At 48.3% G+C, this 23,756-nt stretch overlaps 1 protein-coding gene across 3 annotated transcripts in view; it reads right to left on the bottom strand.

Moving 5' to 3' along the window:
• Window positions 1–1,206: 1,206 nt before the first annotated feature.
• LOC108097282 (irregular chiasm C-roughest protein) overlaps window positions 1,207–23,756 on the bottom strand; it is a 35,281-nt gene continuing 12,731 nt past the window's right edge. For 2 of the 3 annotated variants that reach the window (XM_043207436.1, XM_017199483.2), the window contains 5 exons: window positions 5,552–6,620; window positions 5,369–5,471; window positions 5,182–5,309; window positions 3,806–4,940; window positions 1,207–3,718 (listed from right to left, as the gene is read on the bottom strand). In XM_043207436.1, coding sequence (XP_043063371.1) covers window positions 3,156–3,718; window positions 3,806–4,940; window positions 5,182–5,309; window positions 5,369–5,471; window positions 5,552–6,595 — 2,973 coding nt within the window. In that variant the 5' untranslated portion in view covers window positions 6,596–6,620 and the 3' untranslated portion in view covers window positions 1,207–3,155. Of the gene's footprint in view, window positions 3,719–3,805; window positions 4,941–5,181; window positions 5,310–5,368; window positions 5,472–5,551; window positions 6,621–23,714; window positions 23,753–23,756 lie in introns of those variants that run through there. The other variant, XM_043207437.1, reaches the window with a different exon arrangement.

Genomic DNA, 23,756 nt, shown 5'->3' with positions numbered 1-23,756 from the left:
TTTAAGTTATTCTCTTTCTAAAATTTTAACGCGCATGCATTACTTATTATATAAATGCATTACAGAGGAGCTGGGATGATCCGATGCGGCTGAAGAGCCGAGAATGGGGATGTGGCACTGCTTATATAGCCCCAGATGGTAATTAGTGTACCCAGATCAGCTGGTGGGATTAATCCACGACTATACGATATAAGATCGTTATCGCTAGACCAGGGCAGCGTAATAAGTTATCGATCGCTATCGCTTGACCAGGGTTGCGTAAATAGTTATCGATTGTCAGCGCTAATAAGAAATACTTAGTGTGTGTTTTTGTTTTATTTTTTACTTATCGTGGCGGCGGGCCGTTACATCTTTATTTTTAAAAAAAATTTTCCTTTCCTTTCATGTTCTGTCCTTTCTATGGCAGCTATATGATAATGTTGTCAAATTTTAACAACATTTTTTTCTCGTTTCAAGGGTTATTAAAAAACTTCATATTTTGAAAATCATGCTCGTTGGATTAAATCAATGAAGTTATAATTGTTTTTCCATTATTTATACATATATTTTTTGATCTTTCCTATGGCAGCTATGTATAAAGTAGAGTTATCCGATTTTAATAAAATTTAATTCGAAGTTCAAGAGTCGTTAGAAAACGCCATCTGAAAGAAATTAAGTCGATCTGATAAAAAACAACGGTGTGAGAATTTTTTTTTTTTTTTTTCATTCTCTCGTATGGGAGCTATCCGATATAACTATAACTTTTGGAAAAGTCTCAGCAAGATAGCTTCAAAATTGAGAGACTAGTTTGCGTAGAAACATACAGGAGGTCAGATGGACAGACGTACAGACGTATTCTGATTCTACTCGTGATGCTGATCAAGAATATAATTACTTTATGGGGTCTGAGGTGTCTCCTTCACTGCGTTGCAAACTTCTGGCTAAAATTATAATACCCTTTGCTCTGCAAGGGTATAAAAATATAGCTGTCATATGAGCAATAGTCAAAAATATGGAAAATTTATAGAAAAATCGTAATAGCTTCGAAGTTGTTAAGCTTTTATGTATTTTGTTCGACATATTTGATGACTGCAAGGGTATATAAGCTTCGGCAAGCCGAAGGTAGCTTCCTTTTTTATTTTTATACAATATATATATACAATATTTTTTTTTAATAATTTGTTTTCCCCTTACCAAAGGCCAAGGGACTAGTCAGTTTCTTTGCATTATTTAATATTTTATTTTATTTTTTCTTGTATGTTTATTTCAACTTATTTGACTTGTTCTTGACTTAAAGTTAATTTTTCGTTTTCGACTTCTTTTTCGCGCAATACCTTCTGCATTCTGCAATTCGTTTATGATTTACTTGGCTTAATAGGAATTTAATTCGATTTTTCTGTATCGTTTTGTGTTATAAACGTCTATATAATTGAACTCTTAATTGAATCGTTTGACAATTATCCAAAAAATGTAACGACATCTTTATCTCCGATTATCAGAACTTTATCCCGATTAAAATACTTTGCGCAAAGCCCATGGAAATAGCAATAGATTCGAGTGACAAAATCAGGGTAAATGAAGAACATTTAAAGCATTGTTGTATTACTCTAGGTAAACATGTATATTTGTGTATGTATATGTTAAAAAAATTAATTACAGTATTGGCTTAATGAATTAAGAACCCAACATGGAATCATAAGGCAGCATTTCGTGTTAAAAATTTTCTCTTTACACCTACTGTTATTTTTTGGTAGATCGCTTGAATGTTTTACAAATTGTTGCTAAGCTTTTTAAGTTGTTTACCGTTAAAAATTGTTTACATGTACTTTAAATGTTTATGAGTAAGCTTACAACACTATGCAGAAAAAAAACAAACATATTCTCTAATCTTAGCTAGTCATTTATTTTAAGCGTTGACATACACATTTAGGCTCTATACGATATACAGTATTCCACTTGCTCTTTTACATAATTGATTTAATTTAAGTTAGTTTAATTTAGTCGCTTAGGGGCTAGACAAAAAAATGTTGAGTTTTCACATGGATGCTGGATGCTGGATGCTGAGTTCCTCGAAACCCGATCAAGTCTGGATATGGGAACTATATCTTCTATCATCAATACTTGGACACGTGTAATATTTATTTTAAAGTTACTTTGGATTGTTGAAAACTGTGGTAATACTGCGTCATCCCTTTACAATTTGAACATTTAAACTCAAAAATTAGTTTTCTGCTAGATTATGGTACATGTTCTATACAAAAAAGACAAAATGCAATGGTGTTCTCCGTCATTTACCATCCGTTTGCTTTTGGCTTCTCTTGACCGGGTCAAAGGTTAAACTCAGCACTTACTCTATAAGTTTGCTGCATACTCTCGCATACTTTTCACATATTATATATATTTTTACATATATATTTATTCTAAAAGTGTCATACATTTTGGCTTAGAAAATTGTTTTTGTTCGCTGCTTGCGCAGCTTACCTTTCCCTTTTCGCTTTTTGTTACTTGAAACTAACTACAGGCGTTTTTTATATATTTTTTTATATTTATTTAATTGAATTGATGTTGAGTTTTTTAAAATTGTATGCAACTCGCTGTTTAAAATAAACTTTTGAAGTTTCGTAGTTGTTTTACCTTCTCGATTTTTATACGTTTCGTGTTTAATTGATATACGATTTTTTTACTCGATAAGTAGCTTAAGATTTGCACTAGTTGATATAATTTGCGGTTCCAAAATGATCGAGCCTTGCCATAAAATAATTAACGCTATAAATCACAATACGGTTTTTGTTTCGTGTTTCCTTTTTTTTTTTGCAAGCTTTTGCTTTACTTGTTTTTTGTGGGTATTTTTGCTCGCGGGTTTTCGACTGATTCCTCGGGGTCTCTTTGCTGTATAAAAACCGATCCCACCAAAGTTCGGTAAATGTGGAAAATCCAATCACGCTGAAGATCAACTCGAAAATAGTCTCCACCTCTGAGTCACAATTACTGCTATTCGAAAAAAAAAAAAAAACAGATTGCACACTAGAACTGCAGCTGCTTTCTACCAACACATTCACGGGCTATGCTAGTGGCTCCTCCAGTGCTTCATATCCATTCGATATCCATTTCGATATCCATTCGATATCCATTTCGATATCCATTTATTCAGGGTGCATCTGCGTGTGGTTCCCCTTTTAGACGTGTGTGGCCAGAGGTCCCTTTTGCGTGTGGCCTTTTCCGTTGTTCGACAGGATGAACTGCCCGGACGGACTCTGGGCACACTGTCCTCCCTGACCCCCTCCTCCTCCTCCTGCTCCTCCTACTCCGCCCCCACCAGATGCCGTGAGGGGCGTGGCCGCCAGGGTGTTGCTGCTAGCGGTGAGGTTCGAGCTGCTCCCGCTCACGCTTCCTCCCGCTGCCACGCCCCCTGGGCCGCTGGGCGTCGAGCCCCCAACCCCTCCGCCGCCTCCTCCTCCGCTTCCTGCTCCGTTGGGATTCCCAACCGGACTCGTCGTGATCACCGCTCCGCCGGCGAAGTGCTTGAGGCCCCCGTTGGCGAGGTGGGCGTGGTTGTGGCCATGGGCGTGGTTGTGGGCGTGCCGGGTGGCGTGGTAGGGGGGCGGGGCGGGCGTGGCCGCCGGGTTGGCGGTGCTGGGCGGCGGAAGGGGTGGCAGCAGCGAGGAGCTCGTCCGTAGGTAGGGGTTGCCGTAGATGGCGCTGAACCGGCTGTCGATGCCGTTCTGGAGCAGCGGTTGGCCTGCAAAAGTCGGGAGAAGCGTTGTTGTTGTACTAGTTGAGCAGGGAAAGGAGACTTCCTTTCGGTTCTTCAAGTGCAGGTGCTTACCGAGGAATCCGTTGGCCTGCTGCGACTGCTGCAGGTCGTGCCGCTGGTTGCGCGGCAGGCTGGCCACGCCTCCTCCTCCATTTGATCCGCCACCCACGGCGGCGGCGGCGGCGGAGTGGGGCAGCGTGGCCGAGTTCATGGCGCCGCCCTTCGCCTTGGCCCCGCCCCCCGCCGACGCCCCCGCAGAGGCGGCAGACGCCACGGATGCCGCAGATGCTCCCTCGCCGCCGGGCGGACTGTAGTCCAGGGCGTATTCGAAGTAGTGGGCGTAGCCGTTGGCGGTGGGCGGGGCGCCCTTGAAGGCGGGCTCCTGCTGGTTGCGCAGGTTCTTCAGGTGGCACTGCCGGCTGTACCGCTCGCCGGCGAAGTCGCCCGCGAAGCGCTCGTCGAACTTGACGGGCCCGGCGAGCGGGACGCCCAGCGTGGCGCCCTTCATCTGGACGTCGGGCAGGGGGGCGGGGGCCAGGCTGATGGCCAGCCCGTCGCCCGCCTCCGAGTAGTCCGCGTCGAAGGCCTTGGCCCGCAGCTCGCCCTTGAGCTCGGTGAGCTTGTCGCCGCCGCGCGACGCCTCCGGGATGACGTCCGCCGGCATGGGCTTCTTGCGGCTGCGCCGCTTGCGGTAGACGACGACCACCATGACGACCATGAGGACGAGGGCCACGCAGAAGACGGCGCCCATGACGACCAGGAAGAGGGGGATGCTGGTCGGCTCGCGCAGCAGGGTGATCACCAAAGAGTCGCCGCCGTACGAGTTGAGCACCGTGCAGTTGTAGCGGCCGAAGTGGGTCGCCCGGCTGTCGCGGATGATCAGGGCGGCGCGCACGCCCTCCGGCAGGTGGTGCTCCTCGAAGATGTAGATGTCCGGGTCGGCGCTGCTCATGTTGATGATCTTGCCCTCGAAGGACCAGAGGATGTGCTCCGCCTTCGGGATGCTGAACGCCAGGCAGTCGATCTTCACGCGCCCGCCCACCCCGCCGAACTGCACCTTGTGCGAGGTGATGATCGGCGCCCGCTTCACGTACACCGTCGCCTCGGCCCCGATCTCGGGGAAGCCGTTGACCACCGCCTTGCAGAAGTAGCGGCCGGCGGTCTCGCTGCTCACCTTGCGCTTCAGCTCGGGCTCCCTGCCGACGACCTGCAACGAGATGAGATTGGGATCGCTTGAATCGTTTCGACAATGTTTTGTCCGTCCGTATGTCCACTTGTCCGTCAGTCCATTTATCCGTGAATCCGACTGTCCGTTCGTCGGGGTGTGAGACTATCTGTCTGTTCGTTTGTAATAGGATTGTGCTTGCGACGGGTTTCCAATCAAAAATCTCCGCTGATTTGCCATCCGTCTGTTCGTCCGCTTGTGCGCTTGTCCGTTTGATACTCACCATGTCGGAGTTCTCGCTGATCCACTCGATCTCGGGCGTTGGGTTGCCGGCCACTTCGCAGCGCAGGCTCACTGTGGCGCCCAGGTCGGCCTCCACGCTGACGGGTCGCTGGCGAAAGACGGGTCCGACTGCAAAGGAAGAGGCGACTTAAGTGCCTGGGAGTGGATGATATCTCGCAAGTACTCACAGCTTATGTCCAGGGTGGCGCTCTCCTCGCTCTTGCCCACCGCGTTGGCCACCTCGCACTTGACCAGGGCGTCGTGGTACTGCCTCGTCACGTTGTGGATGATCTACCGCGGAATTGGAAAAGGGGTCATAGGTTACAATCGGATATCCCAAGTCAAGAGAGAGACTGCTGTGCTGTGCTTACCATTTTGGTGGTGAAGTCGCCGGCCATCAGCTCGTCGTTGACGAACCAGCGGTAGCTCAGCTCGTGCGGGTTGGCGTCCGCCTGGCAGCTGAGGATCACCTCGGCGCCCTCGGGGATCTTACCGCCCGCCAGGGCCCCGCCCACCACGGACACGGCGACCTTGGGCGCGTACTTGACCTCGAGCAGCAGCTTGGCGGAGCGGTAGGTGCGGTCGGCCGTGTTCTGCGCCTGGCAGGTGAACGTCGTGTTGTGGTGCTCCTTCTTGGGCGCCAGCTTGAGGATCGAGCGGGCGGTGACCCGGCGCGAGTCGGCCAGCGGCTCCTTCACGTACTCGATGCCCTTGGAGAGGACGTTGCCGAGGCCGTCGATCCAGGTGATCTCCGCGGCGGGCTTACCGCCCGTGGAGACGCACTCCAGCTCGATCTCGCGGTCCTCGGTGGTGACCAGGTAGTCGCCCTGGGTGATCCGCGGCGCCTCCGGCGGCACCAGCACCGTCAGCTTGGCGAACCGCGACCTGATCCCCTGCTCGCCCTGCGGCCCCGGCCCCACCTGGCACTGGTACTTGGCGTCGTCGTCCAGCATCAGCGGGTAGATGTCCAGCGAGAAGTCGCCCTCCTCGTCGCTGCCCACCATCGAGTAGCGCTCGAAGCCGCTCAGGTTGCGGTGCTGGCCCAGCCCGAAGTCGTCCTTCGTCCACTGGAGCGCGCCCACCTTCTCCATCACGCGGCAGGGCAACGTCACCCGGGAGCCCACCACGGCGGTCTGGTCCTGCGGCTCCATGGCGAAGTGCTGGCCCCCGCCGTCGCCGCTCTTGGGCTTCGCCTCCTCAAGGGAACCTTGCGCGGATCCCGCCGAAGAGGAAGAGGGGGACGAAGAGGAGGAGGAGCTCGATGAGGAGGAGGCGGAGTCGCCGTGGTGCGGGCTCTGGCCGGACTTGTTCTTCTTCGACTTGGCGTGGACGGCGGTCGGCTGGAGGAGCACCAGCAGGACCAGTAGGAGGACCAGAGGCAGCGCCAGGATTCGGCTGCTGCGCATTTCCTTCATTTTGGCCGCGCGGTTGTTAACTCGGCTGCAAGAAAGAGAAGGAATATATATAGTACATATAGTATTAAATATGTATAATCAAATGCATAATAATTCAATTCATCCGTATAAATCTTTTTACATCCTTTCTTCAGTAAATCTCGACAGTTGAAAGAGCGATCAGCGAAGGTTCACTCAAAGGTGGCGCTGCTGCTACCTAACATCCACCGCTAGGTGGCGCGCAGTTGAGTAAGCATGTACATGCAAACCTTCTAGGTTCTTTGTTCAGTCTAGTTTTTGTTTTCAAAACTTAACTTCACACAGCAGCTACAAGTATTTCGCCATTCATACTCTCCCTTAATTGAATTACACCTTACGCAATGAATGAAATTGGGATGAAAACAGATGCCATAAAAAATAATTACACGCCAGGCGCGCAAAGAAGATTCGACCTTTAAGCCGTCCGCCCCCCGCCCCCGCCGCCTTTCCCCTTTCACCTTTCGCTTCTCGCTTCTCGCATGGCAAACGAATGCGATGAAACTCGTTTTGTGGGTCAAGTTTAAACCAAATGAAAGGGCAGCGCGTGGATGGAAAGGAAAACTCCGGGGCTGCGGAGCTGTGGGGTTGTGGGGCTGTGGGGATGTGGGGCTGAGAGGTCGCAGGAGGGGGCACTGTCAGTCGTCTGGATTTGCAACTACAGCAACTGCTGAAAATGCAACTGCAACTGAATCTCTGCACCGGGCAAAATGCGCACAAATGTATGCAAGGCATGCACAGATAACAAAATAATGATGGTTATCCATCAGATCTACAACGAACTAGCGATAGTTCAACTCGTACTTAAAGCTACGATTTTGGCCTGGCGACTTTTTTTTGCAGCTATTTCGAGCGGTTTAAAGCAACACATTTGAAAGAAGGCGCATACTTTCGCGATCGATTCCGTGTACAAGTTGCAATGAGGGAAAACTCCGCATCTCCGCATCTCTGCAACCATTTCGAGCGATTTTTTAACGCTCTTTCAGCACTTTTTGCCGCCGTTTTTTATATTTCCTGTTCTGTTTGTGTGCGCTTTCCCATTTTGCCCCGTCTGAATGCAGACCCCATAAACAAACAGGCCGCCAAACATATGTATGACACATGGGATAGGACCACAACCACCCACCAACCACCACTCATCACCCAGCCCCCGAATTCCCCATTCATTCCCTTGTCAGTCGGTGTGTTTGGCCTTGGCATTTGCGGCCTTTGTTTGTTTATCGCATTTATTCTGCTTTTCCTCTTTCGGAGGAAAGCCAGTCGAGTCGCTGACCCAGGAGCCCTTGAAGCAGAGAGAAATCAGTCACACAACTTTGGCGCAATTCTGAAAGTATCTCAAATATTTCGAGCCGTATGCCGTATTTGAAACGCTCCCTGTCTAATAAAGTGCTCCCGGAATGGGTACTTCTTGGCCCGAAGCCCTATCCCAAACATTGTTCTGCCCTCCAGTGGAGCAAAGTGCTCCTGCGACTTGTGAGGACTTGTCGCGGTTTGGGTATTCGAACGGCCCACTCTTTGTTTTTTGTTTTTTAAGTCCTTATCGAGAGCACACGTTAGAAGTTTTTGCGCTTGTTTTGGCTTCGGCTTATCCTCGACTCTCACACAAAAGCCCCGCACTTCCCTACCCTCCAATCCCCTTTCCCGCCAGGCAGCCAGTCAGCCAGCCAGTCAGCCAGCCAAAGGTAATGCTAACGATTTCATCAAATTGGCGCCACCTTCGCCGGGCTGAACGGAAAACAAAAAAGCGCGGAAACACGAAAAAAGGAAAAAAGGAGCTCAGAAACGCGCCGAAAGACAGCATATACATACATATATCCACCCAATCCGTATCGCTATCGCTTTAGCTTCGGCTATACCCTTCACTTTTTTGGGGGCCTCGTTTCCCTTTGATACCCTCTGGAAGTGCGAGTGTTTCCGAGGGGGTTTCCTACGGATTAATAACTTTTTTTAGGGGGTTTCTTCAGAGCACCGAAGTAATTGGCCCAAAGGATACTCTAGAGTCTACACTCCAGAGTGCTGGTAAAAATAACTTGTGAGCCTAGGGGTGAATCACTAAAACGATGGCGATTGTTACCAAGAAGAGAATCCCCTTTCTGCAGGGTACTGCAGGTGCCGTTCCCCACGCTCCACACTCCACACTCAACACTCCACGCTCCACGTTTGCTGTCCTGCTTCTGTTGCTTGTTTACCAGCGCCATGATTTACGGCATTTGCACTTTGACTGCGACTACTGGGCTCCACTGTCCGTGTCCGTGTCCGTGTCCGCTCGCTTTGTCCGTCCGCAGAAAAGTCCGGGCATATATAGAGCCGGAAGTGCCCGGCGTGCGTATATGCCAGGTGATAAAGAGGAGCAGGCGCAGTGGAGGGGAAGGGGAGCAAAAGGGGGTTGGCAAAAGGGAGAAGGAAAAGGGACAAGGAAAACTGTGGAAAAACTTCGGATTGCTACGGGCTCGGATAGCTGCGCCGGCAGCAATATGCTTGCCTAAATTATTAAAAATTATAATAAAATTTTTATGACCATAAAAGGCCGGCGAGCGAAAGTTGCTCGGCTTGGAGGGGGCAAAGTGGACCCCTCTCGGAGAAGGACCCCATGGGTCCTTCGGCCGAAAGTTGTACAGGAAATGACTGGACATGATTTTTCGTGCACACATAACTTTTGTTTTTAGTTGCGGTAGATTCTCGGTGGATAGTAAAAACCACTTCCTCGATGCTCCCCCCTCTCCCCACCTTCCCCACTTTATTTTTTTCGTGCTTGGGACCTGGAGGTTTCGACTTTTCTTCTTCCCTTGTCCGACTTTTATGTACTTCCAGGCGAGACATTAGAATTACTTTCGGCCTGTCCTGGCTCTGTCTCCTGGTTTTATTGTCCCCAAGATCGTGAATTACTATAATCACTGCGATTGCCCAGAGTTATGTGAGTTGGAGCAGGCAAAATATTGGGGTCTTTCAGCGTCTGCTGATAAATATTTGGGTTGGCAAGTCCCGCCTGAATTAACGCTTGCACTGAACGGAATTAAAAAAGCAAGAAAGTTGGAGAGGCTGAAAAGTGTGCTATGAAAAAGGTTATGTTCGATCGAGGTATCGATTTATTTTCGGCACACTTATTACTGCCGACTAAACTTTTTCAAGTGTGACCGTAGCTGGAAAACGGTACATTTTTGGGAAGTCCTCCTTTCACTTTGAGTAACCCTGTCTCTTCTCCCACCCTCTTCCTCTTCCTCTTCCTCTCCCACTTTCCAGCATTTGTTGCGAACCCTTGTGCTTATTGTAACTGTAGTTGCTTAAGTTGGGTTTAGTTTTTGCTACTGCCGTTGCAGTTGTTGTTGTTGGTGTTGCTATTGTTGTTATTGTTGTTATTGTTGGAAACGCACGTGCTGAAATGCCAGCGCAAAAGAAAAGGGAAGCCGCGAAAGGGACAGATTAAAGGATACGCAGAGAGAAAATTCGTATAACCTTGGGGAAACAATCGAATTATTATTACTGCTATCTGCCAAAAAAATAAAAGTAACTTGTTTTTTTTTAACAAACTGTATTTTTTCAGGAACGTAGATTTTCTTCCTTCCAAGTAAGGCAAGACTCGCATTGGGATTTGCTTTGTGTACAAGCTACTTAAACCGGAGACGGGAAAAGCGGAAAAACACATGCCACGAAAACGCTAATGACACTCACAAGCAAACACACGCGTGTGTGTGTAGGTACCTACACCCACACAAGTGCAGTGGCCTGGCGACGCTGAAAGAAAAGGGCAGAGGAGGGGGAGGGGAGGGGGGCTGTTCCCAACATTATGTTAATTAGATCCCTCATGAAGGAATTTTCGCTGGAAATATCTTTCATTGCCAGCATTGGGTAAACAAAAGTTTTTCCTTCTCTTTATAAAACTACGCTACACACACACACCCACATTGTAGAGAAAATTAACACACACACGCGCGTTTCTGGATTGTCATGTGTTTATTATCCTTTCTTGGTTCCTATTTGCTGAGTTTACTTTTTACAACTCCTCATAAAAAGGAGGAGCATGTGGAAAAACCAAGAAGTATCGGACAACTAGCAAACGAAATACCATATTTGCAAGCAAATAAACATTTTCGGGGTTACACAATTTATTTAGCAACAAGGGAAATGCTTACCAAGAGGCAATCTGTTCTTTGCAACTGACTTTCCCGCAACGCAACAATTGGGAACAGCCAGCTGTTCTCAGCATAGCTGTTCCCAGCCCCCTGAATATAAGGAAAAAGCGCAAATCTTAATCAAATTTATGTTGCTCAGCTGCTGCTACTTGTTCTTCCTCTTCTCGCTCATCAGTGCCAGCCATAAATTAGTCAGGGGCGGTGGTGAGGAGAGGGCGTGGCCGGGCCAATAAATTCATCAATTTTTTGGGCCCCGAAAGAAAAATAGGGCAACGGAGGGAGGAAAAGCATCAGGAAAAGGAGCTAAGCAAAAGTTTTCGCGCCGCCTTCGCAATTGCCAACTGCTAACTGCCACGCCCCCAAATCCTCCTCCTGCCACACACCCACTTTCCCCTCCTCACCTCCTCACCTCTTCACCGCCCACGCTGTCCCTTTTAGTAGACCACTCCAGCTGAAGCCTTTTAATTGAATATTAATAACAAAATCCTGCATATTAAACGGATGCCGGCAACAAAGCAACTTCTCCATCAGGAACACAGGCAGCCGCAGAAAGGACGAAAACCTTTTGTTAATGTATGCACACATCTGTGAGGGATCACTGGGAGAAACAATTGATTTCGGGGTGCCCTTCGGAGGGGGGTAAACTGGATCTGGATACTCCCACTTTCGAGGCGCTGTTCAGGCTGTCAGGTTATTTCATAGAAAACTCCCTTATTGGGCAAGGAACCCCAGCCCGATTTCGCGCAGTGCAGGCGTATGTGCTGTGCCCTTTGTGTTGGGGCACGTCTCCTTCATCCCGAGCGAAAACTCGGACTGCCGACGATGTCAAATGTTAATGCAATCAAATTGGAACCTCATCCAGTTCGACGGGAGTGAGAACGAGAATGAGACTGAGCGGTACACTAAATTCAATTATGCATGTCCTGCTGGGGAGGGGGGAAGGGGGAGTGCTGGGAAGGGGGTGGGTTTATTTCTGTGGATCCGCAAGCGCTTAAGAGCAGGCCAAAACGTGTCCTTCTTTTGGCGCCTTTGCAGCTTAATGGCTGACAAAACCCGACAAAACTAACCCAATTTCTTGGGGAACACACATACTTTCCTTTCCATGGAAAAGAGAAGGATATGGTTTTAGTAATTTACCCATTCATTGTATAAGGGCTATATCCGATCCTATTCATGTCCTAGAAGCTGTTCCCACACCCATCAGCTGAACGACTGCTGTTCGAATTAGCGAATCATCCGCTAGCTTCTTTTGAATCCTTTCGAGTCGCATTCGCTTCTCCTCCAATTCGGCGGCTACTTTGTCCACGTCCGAGTGCTCCGAATGCGCCATGCATGTGTGTGAGTGCTGGGTGCCGGGTGCCGGGTGCCACCAGTCCCCGGAACCCCTTATGACCCCTGCTACCCCCTCGGCGACCGGGGCGCATTAAATCGATATTACGCGAGCCTGAGCCTGAAGCCTGCCTAATTGCGGATGACACGAAATTGTTTGCGCTATAACAATAAAGCAAAGCGCAGGGCCGCCGCCCCTCCTCCCACCCTCCCTTTGCCCCCTCCAACGTACAATGGAGCAGGGGCGCAGGCCGGGTTTTATCGGGAGGGGGTTTCGTTTTTTGCAACTTCTGTTTTCTGTTGCAGAAACACCAATGTCGCACTCAGAACACCAATCGCCAGTGGACCCAACTCGGAAGGAAGACTCGACCCCTACGCCTCTGGCTGTCTGTGCTGTGCTGTCTATGGTTGAACCCCCCTCGAAAGCAAAGTTTATTTGCCGGCCTTTCTTGACCCGCGAAACGCTGCACAATATTTACACTAGGTGGCGCTGCGAAGTGATTGAGCGTTGTGAAATTCTAATTGGACATTGATTCAATTGGAATCCAGCAAATTCCTGCGAGTAAACGAGTTAACTGTGTAATTAACTCCGGGGGAAGTATTTCATTACTGCCTCGTCAGCTGCTTGTTGGCTCAAATAGTTACGTGAAGCACGCTCATTAATTACGGAATTTTCAATTAAGCTCCTGGCTGATTTTCCAAATTTCCGTATCTACATGCATCTCGTTGATCAAGCATTCTTGGTCGGAAAAACGTTTGATTTCAGTCCGTTCTCATTGGGTTTGAAGCTTATGAATCACTATTGTTTTGTTGCCTCAAACATAAGTGGCAGGGTTATCCTCATTATTTCAGTGTACTCCCCAAGAGGGAAATTAGGAGGAAGGGACGGGACGAGGTCCTGGGCGATTTACCGAAAGGCTCACGAAATTAGTTTAAATTCCCCAAATGCGCTTAGGTACAAATTTTCATTCCCCGAAACAACGACCAAAAGAAAAGGAGCAGGCAAAATGGAAAACAATTTAAAGCGTTTAAGCAAAGTACTGAAAAATGACGGCGCGGCTTGGCGGGGAAGCGGGAAAGCGGGAAAGCGGGGTAATTGCATGTGTGTGCGTGTCTATTCATGTGCAACAAGGCGCCTTCTGTCGTGGGAATTTAGGGGGGTTGGGGCGGCAAGAAAAGGCGCCCAAGCGGACATGTGTTTCTCATTTGTTTGTATTTTTTCCCCCTTTCCGTGTTTTTTGTTTTATTGTTGCAAGGAGGCGAATGCAGCGCAGCCTTGCTGTATAATAAACAATTTCTGTTTTAAACACATACGCAAAGATACACACAGACACATATACATACACACACACACACACACTCACGAAGGTAAACACTCATGGTACCCCTGAAAACATTTTCCACCGCGGAAGACGTTTTTCCTTCGGGAAAACGGTGCAACCTCGGCGGCACTTCCAGAATTTACCAAGAAGTGCTTTGCAGAAGCCACTTTTTGGCCGATTTTGTTTTCAATTTTTATGATGCAACCCTTTTCTAAGTTTCCAAAAAATTAACTTGCTGAACAGTGACCAAAATATCCTAGTTTCGTCATTCTGAAGTGATCAAAAAGTGACTTCCTGGTGATAGGCAATAGAAATCACGTCCAAATGCTTGCAGGGATGGGCAACTTTTATGTGGGAATGGCAACACTTGCAGCGACCATCGAATGAATCATTCGCGCAGAAATGAGAACTGGCACACTGGCAAAACCAAATTTCCTAAACCACCTATTGCCATTTAAGTATTACATGTCAATACGGGAGTATTTAAAAACTAAATGGGTTGGTTTTTCACAGTGCCAGCGTGTGGAAATGAGAGAGTCAATGTGTGCACCTCTGGCAAACAAAACGAAAACATTTTAAAGAAATTGCCAAGGTTCTGCTGAGTGCGCATTTTAAGGACGATAACTGGCTGACTTCTCGAGGCAGGAAGAAAACTTTAAGCAGAGGATAGCAAGTGCCATAACGGACCAATTAAATTAAACAAAGTGGGGAAGGGGACAAGATAAAAGAGCATTTCCATTTTCCATTTAAAAGGGGATTAATGCCAAGTCTAGCTCCAGTTTTATTCTTTGAATCAATAAATATCTTTCCCTTTCGGGGCGAGTATATTAATCCTCAATGGCATTTTGTTTTTTTTGTTTTGTTTTTAACTCCACTACAGTCTACTTGCCCCTGATATTATTATGAATATTAAGTTGTTCCCAGCTCCTGCGGTTGTTGTTGCCTCGGCTTCGTCCCTTTTGTGTGTGGCGGCGGCACAACGGCAAAATGGCATTAAATTAAATAAAGACCCGTATTAGGCATGCCCATGAGGAAGGACTAGAAGGCGGGGGGCGGAGGGCGGAGGGCGGGGTGGGTCGTCGAGGGCTGTGCGAGGTTACGCCCTCGGTTAAGGTGGAATAGTCTCTCCTATATGCAATGGATCAATAATGGGCTCACAGTTCCCCCCCGGCAGCAAATAAAAAAGGGTTAGACCAGGGAAGGATTTTCTAATGCCTCCGTGCAGAGTAAAAAAAACAATGTAACTTTATGTTGAAAAATTCCCAAAGAGAAAACAAAAGAACGCGATTGATTCCTTGAATGCAACGCTGCCCAATTCAACTTTATTGCAGATTAGTTCTGTCCGAAAGCGGATACATTATCCACTTTTTTTTCCGTGTAGGCCTGGCCAGACTTGGGGGTCGGGGGCTGCTATTATTGCTGTTGCAGTACAGTTAAGTCAATTTTACAGCAGCAATAACAACAATAAATGGCAACAATGTGCACTAAATTGTGCAAAACTTCGTTGCGTTTTCTGTTGCTGTTGCTTTTGTTGTTGCTTTTGTTGTTGCTTTTGTTGTTGCTTTTGTTGTTGCTTTTGTTGTTGCTTTTGTTGTTGCTTTTGTTGTTGCTACTGTTTCGGTTTCGGTTTTAGCCTTTGTTTTGCTTAGTTTCGATTTTCCCCCCGTTGTTGTTATTGGCTCCACTACTGCTTCTGCTTCTTCTTCGCCTTTTCCCATGTTTGCCCTGTCATCAATTAGGACATGCATTTGGTTTTTCTACTTTCCCACCACAACACCACCCCCTCTGCCCCACCCACCCCCACCCCTTCTGCACGATTTGTTTATTCTTTTTGCCTTCGTTTTGGAAATGATTTTGTGCAGTTGAATAAGGGAAAATGTTGCATGCATTTCAGCGCCCTGCGGTTAAAAAAATTAAACGAAAAACAGAGAAGCTCCGATCAAATGTGGAGCAGTGATAAAAAATGCCTCAAAGGCCATCGATATAATGAATTACTGGACTTTATCAATAAATGAATTTGATTGGGCTCGACATTTTCCATTTTCCATTGACCAGTCAAAAAATAATCTGAATTCGTTTTCAGTGCTTATTAGCTTCGTATTTTCGAAGCGGCTGCCCTTTTTAGGCGAGTCACCAATTCGCTGACTCGCCTTTCTGCTCTGCTAAATCCAGCTTGCCACAACATATTTTAATAATGTATTGATTAGTTATCTTGCCGAAGCGCGCCTTCAATCAATTTGGAAATGCATTCTGTCCTTCGCTTGAGTGGACGCCGAGCTGCGGGGCAGGGGAATTTTGAGGCAGTGCTGGGGTGCTGGGGGAAGGCGAGGGGTGGTTGGTGGTGGTGCAGTTGCAGTGACAGCGATATTGGAATTGCAGAAAATAATGAAGTACAGTCGCTGCTGGGCGGGCTATAGAGTTACACACACATAGCGTAATACGTACACGGGTGTGCACTGTCGTAAACGGGTGCTTAGTGCTTATGGCGTTCGTATAGGTTAAGCGAGAAGCACACCATTTTCTAAAAGCCAAGTGTGCCCGTTTCCACGGCGCCTTTGTGGCTTATAATTCCCAACCTCTGCGCTCCGCGATGATTATCGAAGCTCAGCGCATCGTTCGGTCGCAAATGAATGCCCTGTTTAATTTCCCAGTGCACACTGAATGCGAGGATGAGTGGCGGGGGCGGGGCGGTTGCGGGGCGTGGCTCTATGCGGGCTTATGCAAATGTCGCGCAGCGATATCCCCCAACAAAAATCGCGAAGAAAACAAAAGGAGCCGAGAACAGAGAACAGAGAAGAGACGTGTGGAAAAAGAAGTGAAAGAGAATTGTGCACTTGAAAAGCGGCCAAATCGATGTCAGCGGCAGAAATGCAAATAAAAAGGCGAAAAGAAAAATGAACGGAAAATCTGCGGGATAAAGGCGAAAATAGCGGGAGGAAAAGCTCCTCGCGCTTCTTGGCAGTTTTGAATGGCTCGCAGAAGCTGAAATGGGAACGGCTCAGAAATGGATATGGCGAATGGGCGGTTGGGTTGAGGTCCCTGGCGAACTAGGACCTTTGTCCTGTGAAGGATGCCGTGGGGAAAATCCAGCACACGAAAGCCATATGAGGGCAGTGTATGGAAATTGCGGGAGCTTTTCCCGTTATCCCGCTATCCCGCTTTCCCGGGAAAGGGAAGAGGCCCAAGGAAAGTGGGGAGCCAGAAGCACCATCACTACTGATAGACTGATAGGATTTCCCCCTTGAAATAATCTAAACACACTGTTTAGGTTCCCACTAAGATGGCTTTTTACCTGTTCCCTTGGCGGATCAAATACAATGCTTTTCTTCTGACTCTCGAAATTAAAATTAAAGCATCCAGAGCCTTCGCCCAAGAAGAAATGACTCCGTGAAGCTTTTCCTTTGTGTTCTGGCCATCACACGAATTCCAAAAGCGGGTGGCGTACACTGTACAGTACACAGTGGGTGTGGGCGCTGTTGCCAACGTTAATTGCGGCAATTAAGGACCCGCTCCCCTTGAATGTCCTCGCCGTGCATTGTTCTCCTGCCACTGCCACTGCCACCCCCCTCTCCCCTCCCCTCCCTCTGACCGCTCCGCTCCAGCGTGCCATTCCATTCCGTTTGTTCTATAAATGTTTTAAACATTTTAATTAGTTTTAATAAACGGCCTCGGGTGAGCGGCGCTTGAGGTGCGGGGGAAACTGTTTGAAGTGGCCCCACTTCGTCAACAGTTTCGTGTCAGGTGCAGGTCCACCCTCCCCCCTCCCCCTTCCCCTTCCTCTCGCTCCCCTCGGCACACAACACACACGACTTGACAATGAATTTTCGTGAAAAGGTCGTCGCCCACTTTTCTTTCGCCTCCCTTCCGCTCTTTGTTCGCCGCCCTGGTGGAAGCTTTTCCAGCTGCCGCTGGCCCGCCAATCAGTCGACGCCGAACAGTCAAAAGGAGTCGGAGGTCCACACACTCGCGGTCAAGGCAATACTATTTATATTAACGGTGGCCGAAGTGCGCCATTTGGCTGAGCAGCCGCTGCTAAGCGTTATGCTTTAGCTGCGTTCAAAATAGCTTCAGCGTATACGTATTTCTGGAGGCAAGGGGACAACGGGGCGTATGCGTAATATTTGGTGCGGCGACCGCTCTTAACCCCCCAGCGACCCCTTAACCCCGCGCTGGTCTCGGTCTCGGCTCGGTTTTGGTTATGGTTTGGGTTTTGGTTTTGGTTTTGGTTTTAGTTCGCGTTTTCGCTGTTGGTTCTGTTTTCGGTTCTGTTTTCGGTCGCTGTGGTCGCCGCGAATTTCCGCCGCTGAACTTTAGTTCAGTCAGTTCGCTGCGGGTTGCGGGTTGCGGGTGGCGCGTTGCTGGTGGCTGGTTGCGTGTTGCCAGTGCATTGTTTTCCCGCATCTCGCCGCTCGCATCCCGCCTCTCCTTCTGGCCACTGCCCCACCCGCCTCCTTCGTCCCTTTCGCTCACGCGTGGGCCGGTGATTGGTGATTGGGTCCTGCGGCCGGGCACTAAATAAGTTGACAAGACTGCGGTTCCCGGACATTTTCACGGGGTCGGGGGTTTCGAGGGGGCTCCAAAGGTCCCAAAACCTCAAAACGCTTCAATGCCGAAATTTCACCAAGTCGCAAAAGGTTGCCTAGGGTTCACTTTGGGTCGAAAAATCAGTGGGCCTGCGGTTTGAATCACTGCCGATTGTTTGGCTGCCATTCGCATTGCTCCGAAGGTGAATGGGTTGGTTTCCGGTTAGCAGTGCTACTTTGGGAACACAGAACTGAGTTTAAAGAGCTCCAACATCTTCAGCGTTGACCAGTTCCTCTGGCTGCCCCTGGATGTTGTGCCCCTATTCGCATCGCATGGGGTCGCTTCTCCGACTCCAAGTTTCCGCAAACAAGAGAAATTGCCGCGCTGGGGAGCCGGGAAACCCGCAGATAAGAGTGCTTCGTATGGGCGAGCCATATAGGCCCTCCAGTGGAATAAGTGTAACAAAAATGCACAAGAAATGCTAAATAAATAAATAATGAAAATAACGATAAAAATATACCGAACTCCCAGCTTTACTTTGCCGGGCCCCACACACAAAAAAGAGAGAACCATTTGCTGTCAACGCGGCGGTCGCGACAGGAAGACGATTTGCAGCCATTTGTCATGTGGAGGGCCTCCATCGAGGCGGAGGAAAGGGGGAGGCAGGGGGAGGAAGGGGGGTCAGGGGTCGGCTGGCACGGAAGTGCTGCCGAAAAATAAAATAAATTGAGGGACGAGGCGAGGAGGAGAAGTCGACAGGGCCGAGGAAATCGTTTGTTGTTGTTCGGTTTCATTTCTCGCTGCTGTCGAACTGCGAGGGGCTTTCCAGGGGCTTTTTTTCGGAGGGGGGGCTAGGGGGTTTTTTAGGGGGCTTCTCGGGTGTTGGGGCACTGCGAGGGATATCCGCGGGAAGCTGTGCCAGTTTCCAGGGGCTGCAGGACGGGGGTGTTAAAATATATAAGCAGTAAATAAGCTTAAAAGCCGTGTGGGCGACTACTGCTTCTGCTTCTGCTCTCTTCGGCTACAGTAAGCAGTCGCTATGGCGCACTCCATGACTCCGCAGCGGCTACTGGGGATTGAGGTCGCAACAGCGAGTATGCCGCCTGTCTGCCAAATTTTTGCGCCTTGATTCTTCGCACATACGAGCAGAAAAAACCCTCTCATCGCCGGCGGAACACTTTACATTTCAAACTGTTGGCAATTGCAGATCCAAGCAAAAAATCAAACAAAGAGCCAAGGAAACGCAGGAAGGGGGAAAGTACTTTTTGCATGTTGTAAATTTTATTTTAAAGTCGCTGCGCGAAAAGTTTGTCAGGCCCGATGGACTCGGGGAAAAGTCATTGCCTCTTTTTTCGTTTTCCTGCCTTTTCCCGATTTCCCCCTCCTTGAATTTCCCTCATCTTACCCTTGATTTTTACGGCTCGCTCTCCCTGTTTGAGTTTCGTTGAGTGTAGACTTATTTATTTATCGGTGGGCGTGTGTGACGCAGCCACCCCTTCCCACTCCCCTTTTTTTCAGTGCATATGTGCGAGTTTGAGTTTTGTTTCAGCAATTTATTCAAATTGAGTTTCGCCGACTGCCGGCCATAACTCAAAGCCAAGTTTCTCTGCCGGCGAAATAAATATTTCCCGCTTTGGCCCTTTTACTTTCACTTTCACTTCCCCGAATGTTCTCTGATTTCCCTGATTTCCCTGATCCCCCCTGATCCCCCCTGATCCCCGCGATTTGCCCGGCTTCCCTCGCCCTAAGCAGGTGTTGATGGCTCCATTTTGATGGAGCAGCAGCTAAGCGGAAGCCGCAGAAGTGCGTGAGTCATAAAAATAAATTCTAGACCCAATTCCACAGCAGCGAGAAGGAAAGAAGCCGAGACCGAAAAATAAACAAGGGAGCATAAAAAGGAAATGGCAGGAACAAAAGGGAAAGTTCGCCAGAAACTTTGAGTTATTCGCTTTCGGCAGTCAATCAGTGGAGTTCGTTCGCTGGTGAAGTCCGGGAGGCCACCGAACCTTGGCTTAAAGTCGAGTAGAGCTTCTCTTTGCCGGGCTTGAAGACCACTTGACTGGGTTGCAGCCCAAGAAGGAGTGAGTGCAGAAATCGAAACGCCTGCTCTCTGATCGAATGCGAGTAAAAATGCCACAAGTACAAGCTTTAGCTTGAATTTATTGGCTCCTTTCCGTTCCTCCTCCGTAGGAGAGCACTCCTTTCCGCACCTTTCCCGCCTTTCCGCATTCTTGAGTCCTCGCAACTGGTCCATTTGTCACGTGGGCTCACCTGGAGTGCGGAACCACATGCCCTGGCCAACTTCCTCCCGCAGAAAGCTCCAGACCTGTTTTTGGGTTTCTGCGAGTTCACAGAGGAGAATTGCTGTGCGATTAATGGAATTATGGCACATTTAAAACACACCCACACACACACACTTGATTTTCCGTGAAGAAAAAGGGAAGTAAAGGTGAAACCTAGAGGTGAAATCGAAAGGGGTATGGAAACACTCGAATCTTTTTCGCCAAGCTCCACTGATTTGCTCTCAGTGCTCTCCCCACCGACCCTCCTCAGGACTCCAGCTGGGATCCGAATGGGAGCTGCCACCAGGAGCCGAAGGACACGTCCTGGGCTCAACTGGGATACCGATTCTTTCACATCACGTGCAGGCTAACCAGACTGGGCGGGGCTTTCAGGGGTTTCCAGGGGGCGGGGTTGTCGCAAAACGTGGCCAAGACCGCCGAGGAATAGCGGGGGAAATTCCCCCCACCGCTCTGCACTTTTTCGTATCGATGCGATTTATGCAGGAATTCTAAAACCTCCGACATTTCCCCACGGAACTCTCGTACATGCATAAGTCGCTGCAGCAAAATGTCGCGATAAAAACGAGCGAGAACCGAAAAACCGAGAATAAAAATAGGTGGAAAAAGTGACTCGAGGAGAATTGAGTTTGATGCATGCACACCCTATTAAATTGACGTTTTAATCCGCACGGGTAATACTTACAGAGTACTTTCTGGGTTAAGGCGATTCTGGTGGAGTATAGGCTATACCAAATATTGTACTATATGCATAGCAAATACTCCTCTATCTCTTAAAGTCCCCTCGAAAGGGTACGAAGTAGCCTGAACGACAGACAAAAGGGAAGGAATCACACAAGAAATGCTAAATAAATTGGCAGCTACCTTTGGCATGTCCCGGCTTTTCCCCAGCTTTCCGCTTTCCATCTGCTGTTGCATACTTGGATACTTGGATACTGGGATGTTGGATGCCGCAGACCAGGGGGCACAGGGGGGAGCGGGGAGGGGGCAGGAGAAAAATCTGCGACAATTTCGCCTCATTGTCGCCTGTCTCTCTGGCTGGGCCACAAAAATTCTTGGCAGCGCTTCGGACTGGTTCTTTGGTTCTCTGGTCTTCCTGGCGCCCCTCCTCCTCCTCCTGCCCTCCTGGAAACAGAAATTCCTGCCAATTGCCGTCGAGCCATTAATCAAGGAGGCGTGATTAAAGGAGCAAATGTCCTGGAACCGCCATCGGGAAAGCGGGAAAACGGAAAACGGAAAAGCGGGAATGCGGCTGGCAACAGGCTCACTCTAATTTGGCCGAAAATAATTTTGAATAATTATGACAATTTGAAAAGTTTTCGTCTCCTGTTGACTTGGCGGACGTGGGAAAGTGGGAAAGTGAGAAAGTGGGAGGCCCCAATTAATCACTAAATTAATTGAATAAACCCAAACAGAAGTGTTGAAGTGAATTATTCAACCCGAGGCGACGGAAAAGGAGGTCGGCGAAGTCAAGATTCGGTCGGATCAGTCGGATTGCAAAATGTGAATATTGTATCACATCGAGTAAATCGGAAAAGGAACACAAAAACTTTTGGCAACCTTAGCATTTTTCGGAGCCAATAGAACCGCGAGCTTTAAGTCCGTCAACGCATTATAATTTTTGATAAGCTCGACCCTCCCGCAGATTGACATAATAAATTACGAGCACTGCGATTTGTTTGCCTATTCGAATTCCATTTTCCGGCTAATGGAATTATTTGCAGCCGCGGGGCTCCGATTATTTGTCATTAATTAGAGCGAAATTTAATATAAATAATTTATCGCCCCGAAAAGCTGCTGTGCAAAGCGGATGACAAGGCCACCACCCGGTTTACCGGGTTGCTGCGACCCAACCCGCACCTTCTCCACTTTCTCCACTTTCTCCGTTTTTCCGGCCCTTAATCGGCGATTCGGCAATCAATTTCGATCGGACCTGGATTTCCTATTCTCCGATTTTCGGCTTGCTTGTTGTTTGTTGTGTGCTTTCGGGCCGATTTGGCGATTATAATCACTTGCCACGCCCACTTAATTAGATGGCCCCCGCCTAATAGGCACTTGCCACAGGTCCGGATTGTTCGGCATTCAAGGGTTCGAGGGTTCGGGGAAGTCTGGGGCCGGTGACCTGATTGCAAACACGATTCCAGTGCATTTGCCAGAAGATAATCCGCTTAGCCTACCTCAACATTCGGCGGCGCAGTCAAGGGCATCGCATTAGTACCACTCGACTGCCTCGGGAAATAATTTGTGTTGAAATCTCGGTCAAATTGCAATGGCTGTGCATCGTTTTCTGGCTTCCAGAGTCCTCAGCTTACTTGGCTAGTTCAATTTTAACACGTCACACAAGAAACTGATCACAAATATTTCAGGGATTCCAATTAGATTTTAAGTTCTAGTGGCGTAGAATCCAGAATCCGGAATCCAGAATCCAGAATCCAGACTCCGAATGGAATCTAAACAGTCTGAAAATGATTCCATAAAGTATTCTACAGAGAGATTTTTCCTTCATTTTCCTCTTTTATAATTCCTGCTCTTTCGTTTCCTTTCTCCGCTTTTCAGCTGTTGGGCTGCTGTAGAATTTTCCTAGTACCTCCTGCTGCTTTCCCCGCTTTGCCCATCCGCTTTTCCCGTTTTCCTCTTCTCCTTTGTTCTCCGCAGCCGCCTCTCCTGCTTCTTATTGTTATTATTTGCGGTTTGCTGGGCAAAAACTTTCCGCCGTCTCTCTCCCCCAGCTTACAGCTTATGGCTGTCCCTTCGCCCACCTGTAATTTTTGCAACTTTCAATTAGGAAGGCATTAAGCTAGAAAGTGCTTCATTGGGACGCCGGGAATGGAAATGAAAGGGGTTTGCCACGGCCGAATGAAAAGCTGTCGCCGGAAAAATATAGAAATATAGAAAAACAGGAGAAACGCTCGGGCAGCTGGAATTTTTTTTTGGTTTATAACTTTATACACCACACTACTTCTAGCTGTTATATTTCCAAATTTTTTGCGTGCTCCTTTTCTGCGGTGGGTGTGGCTTGTTTTTAATTAAAAAAGAATTCACCTCTTGCCGCACCTGTCTTCGAAACAAGCCAGCAACACTCGAGTGCCTCGACTGCCACATCCCCTTTACTCAGATGAGCAATTGCAATGGTAAATTACAAACGTATTTCTCTGTGTACTCATCACCATCCCAATATTTCGGTTGTTTCAGTGTCTGATATCTCGATTGAGTCGGCCAATCAGAGAAATGTATACAGCTTGCACCTTCACCTGTCACAAATCATTCAGCAAGTGCAGCATACCCCTGAACTGCACAGGTAACGGGTACAAAAGTAATTCAAGAGGAGGAAATAAATTGGAAAATATACGGAAGCTTGGTGAAAAAATGAATAAATTTAATGGGGGAGAACGAAAATAGACTTTGGCGTAGTTTGCAAGGAGTATTGTAAGTGCGGGGGAAGATGCCAGAGCAAATGTTGCCTGCATTAGCATTACTAAATAAATTGAATATAACGTACAGTATATCCTCCGTTTGTGTGACGGAACAAAAGGGAATGGAA

This window comes from Drosophila ficusphila, unplaced genomic scaffold, assembly GCF_018152265.1.
Source record: "Drosophila ficusphila isolate 14025-0441.05 unplaced genomic scaffold, ASM1815226v1 contig_198, whole genome shotgun sequence".
Taxonomy (NCBI): Eukaryota; Metazoa; Arthropoda; class Insecta; order Diptera; family Drosophilidae; genus Drosophila; species Drosophila ficusphila.
Note: the sequence above shows the minus strand (reverse complement) of the source record. Positions and strands in the feature narration are given on the sequence as shown.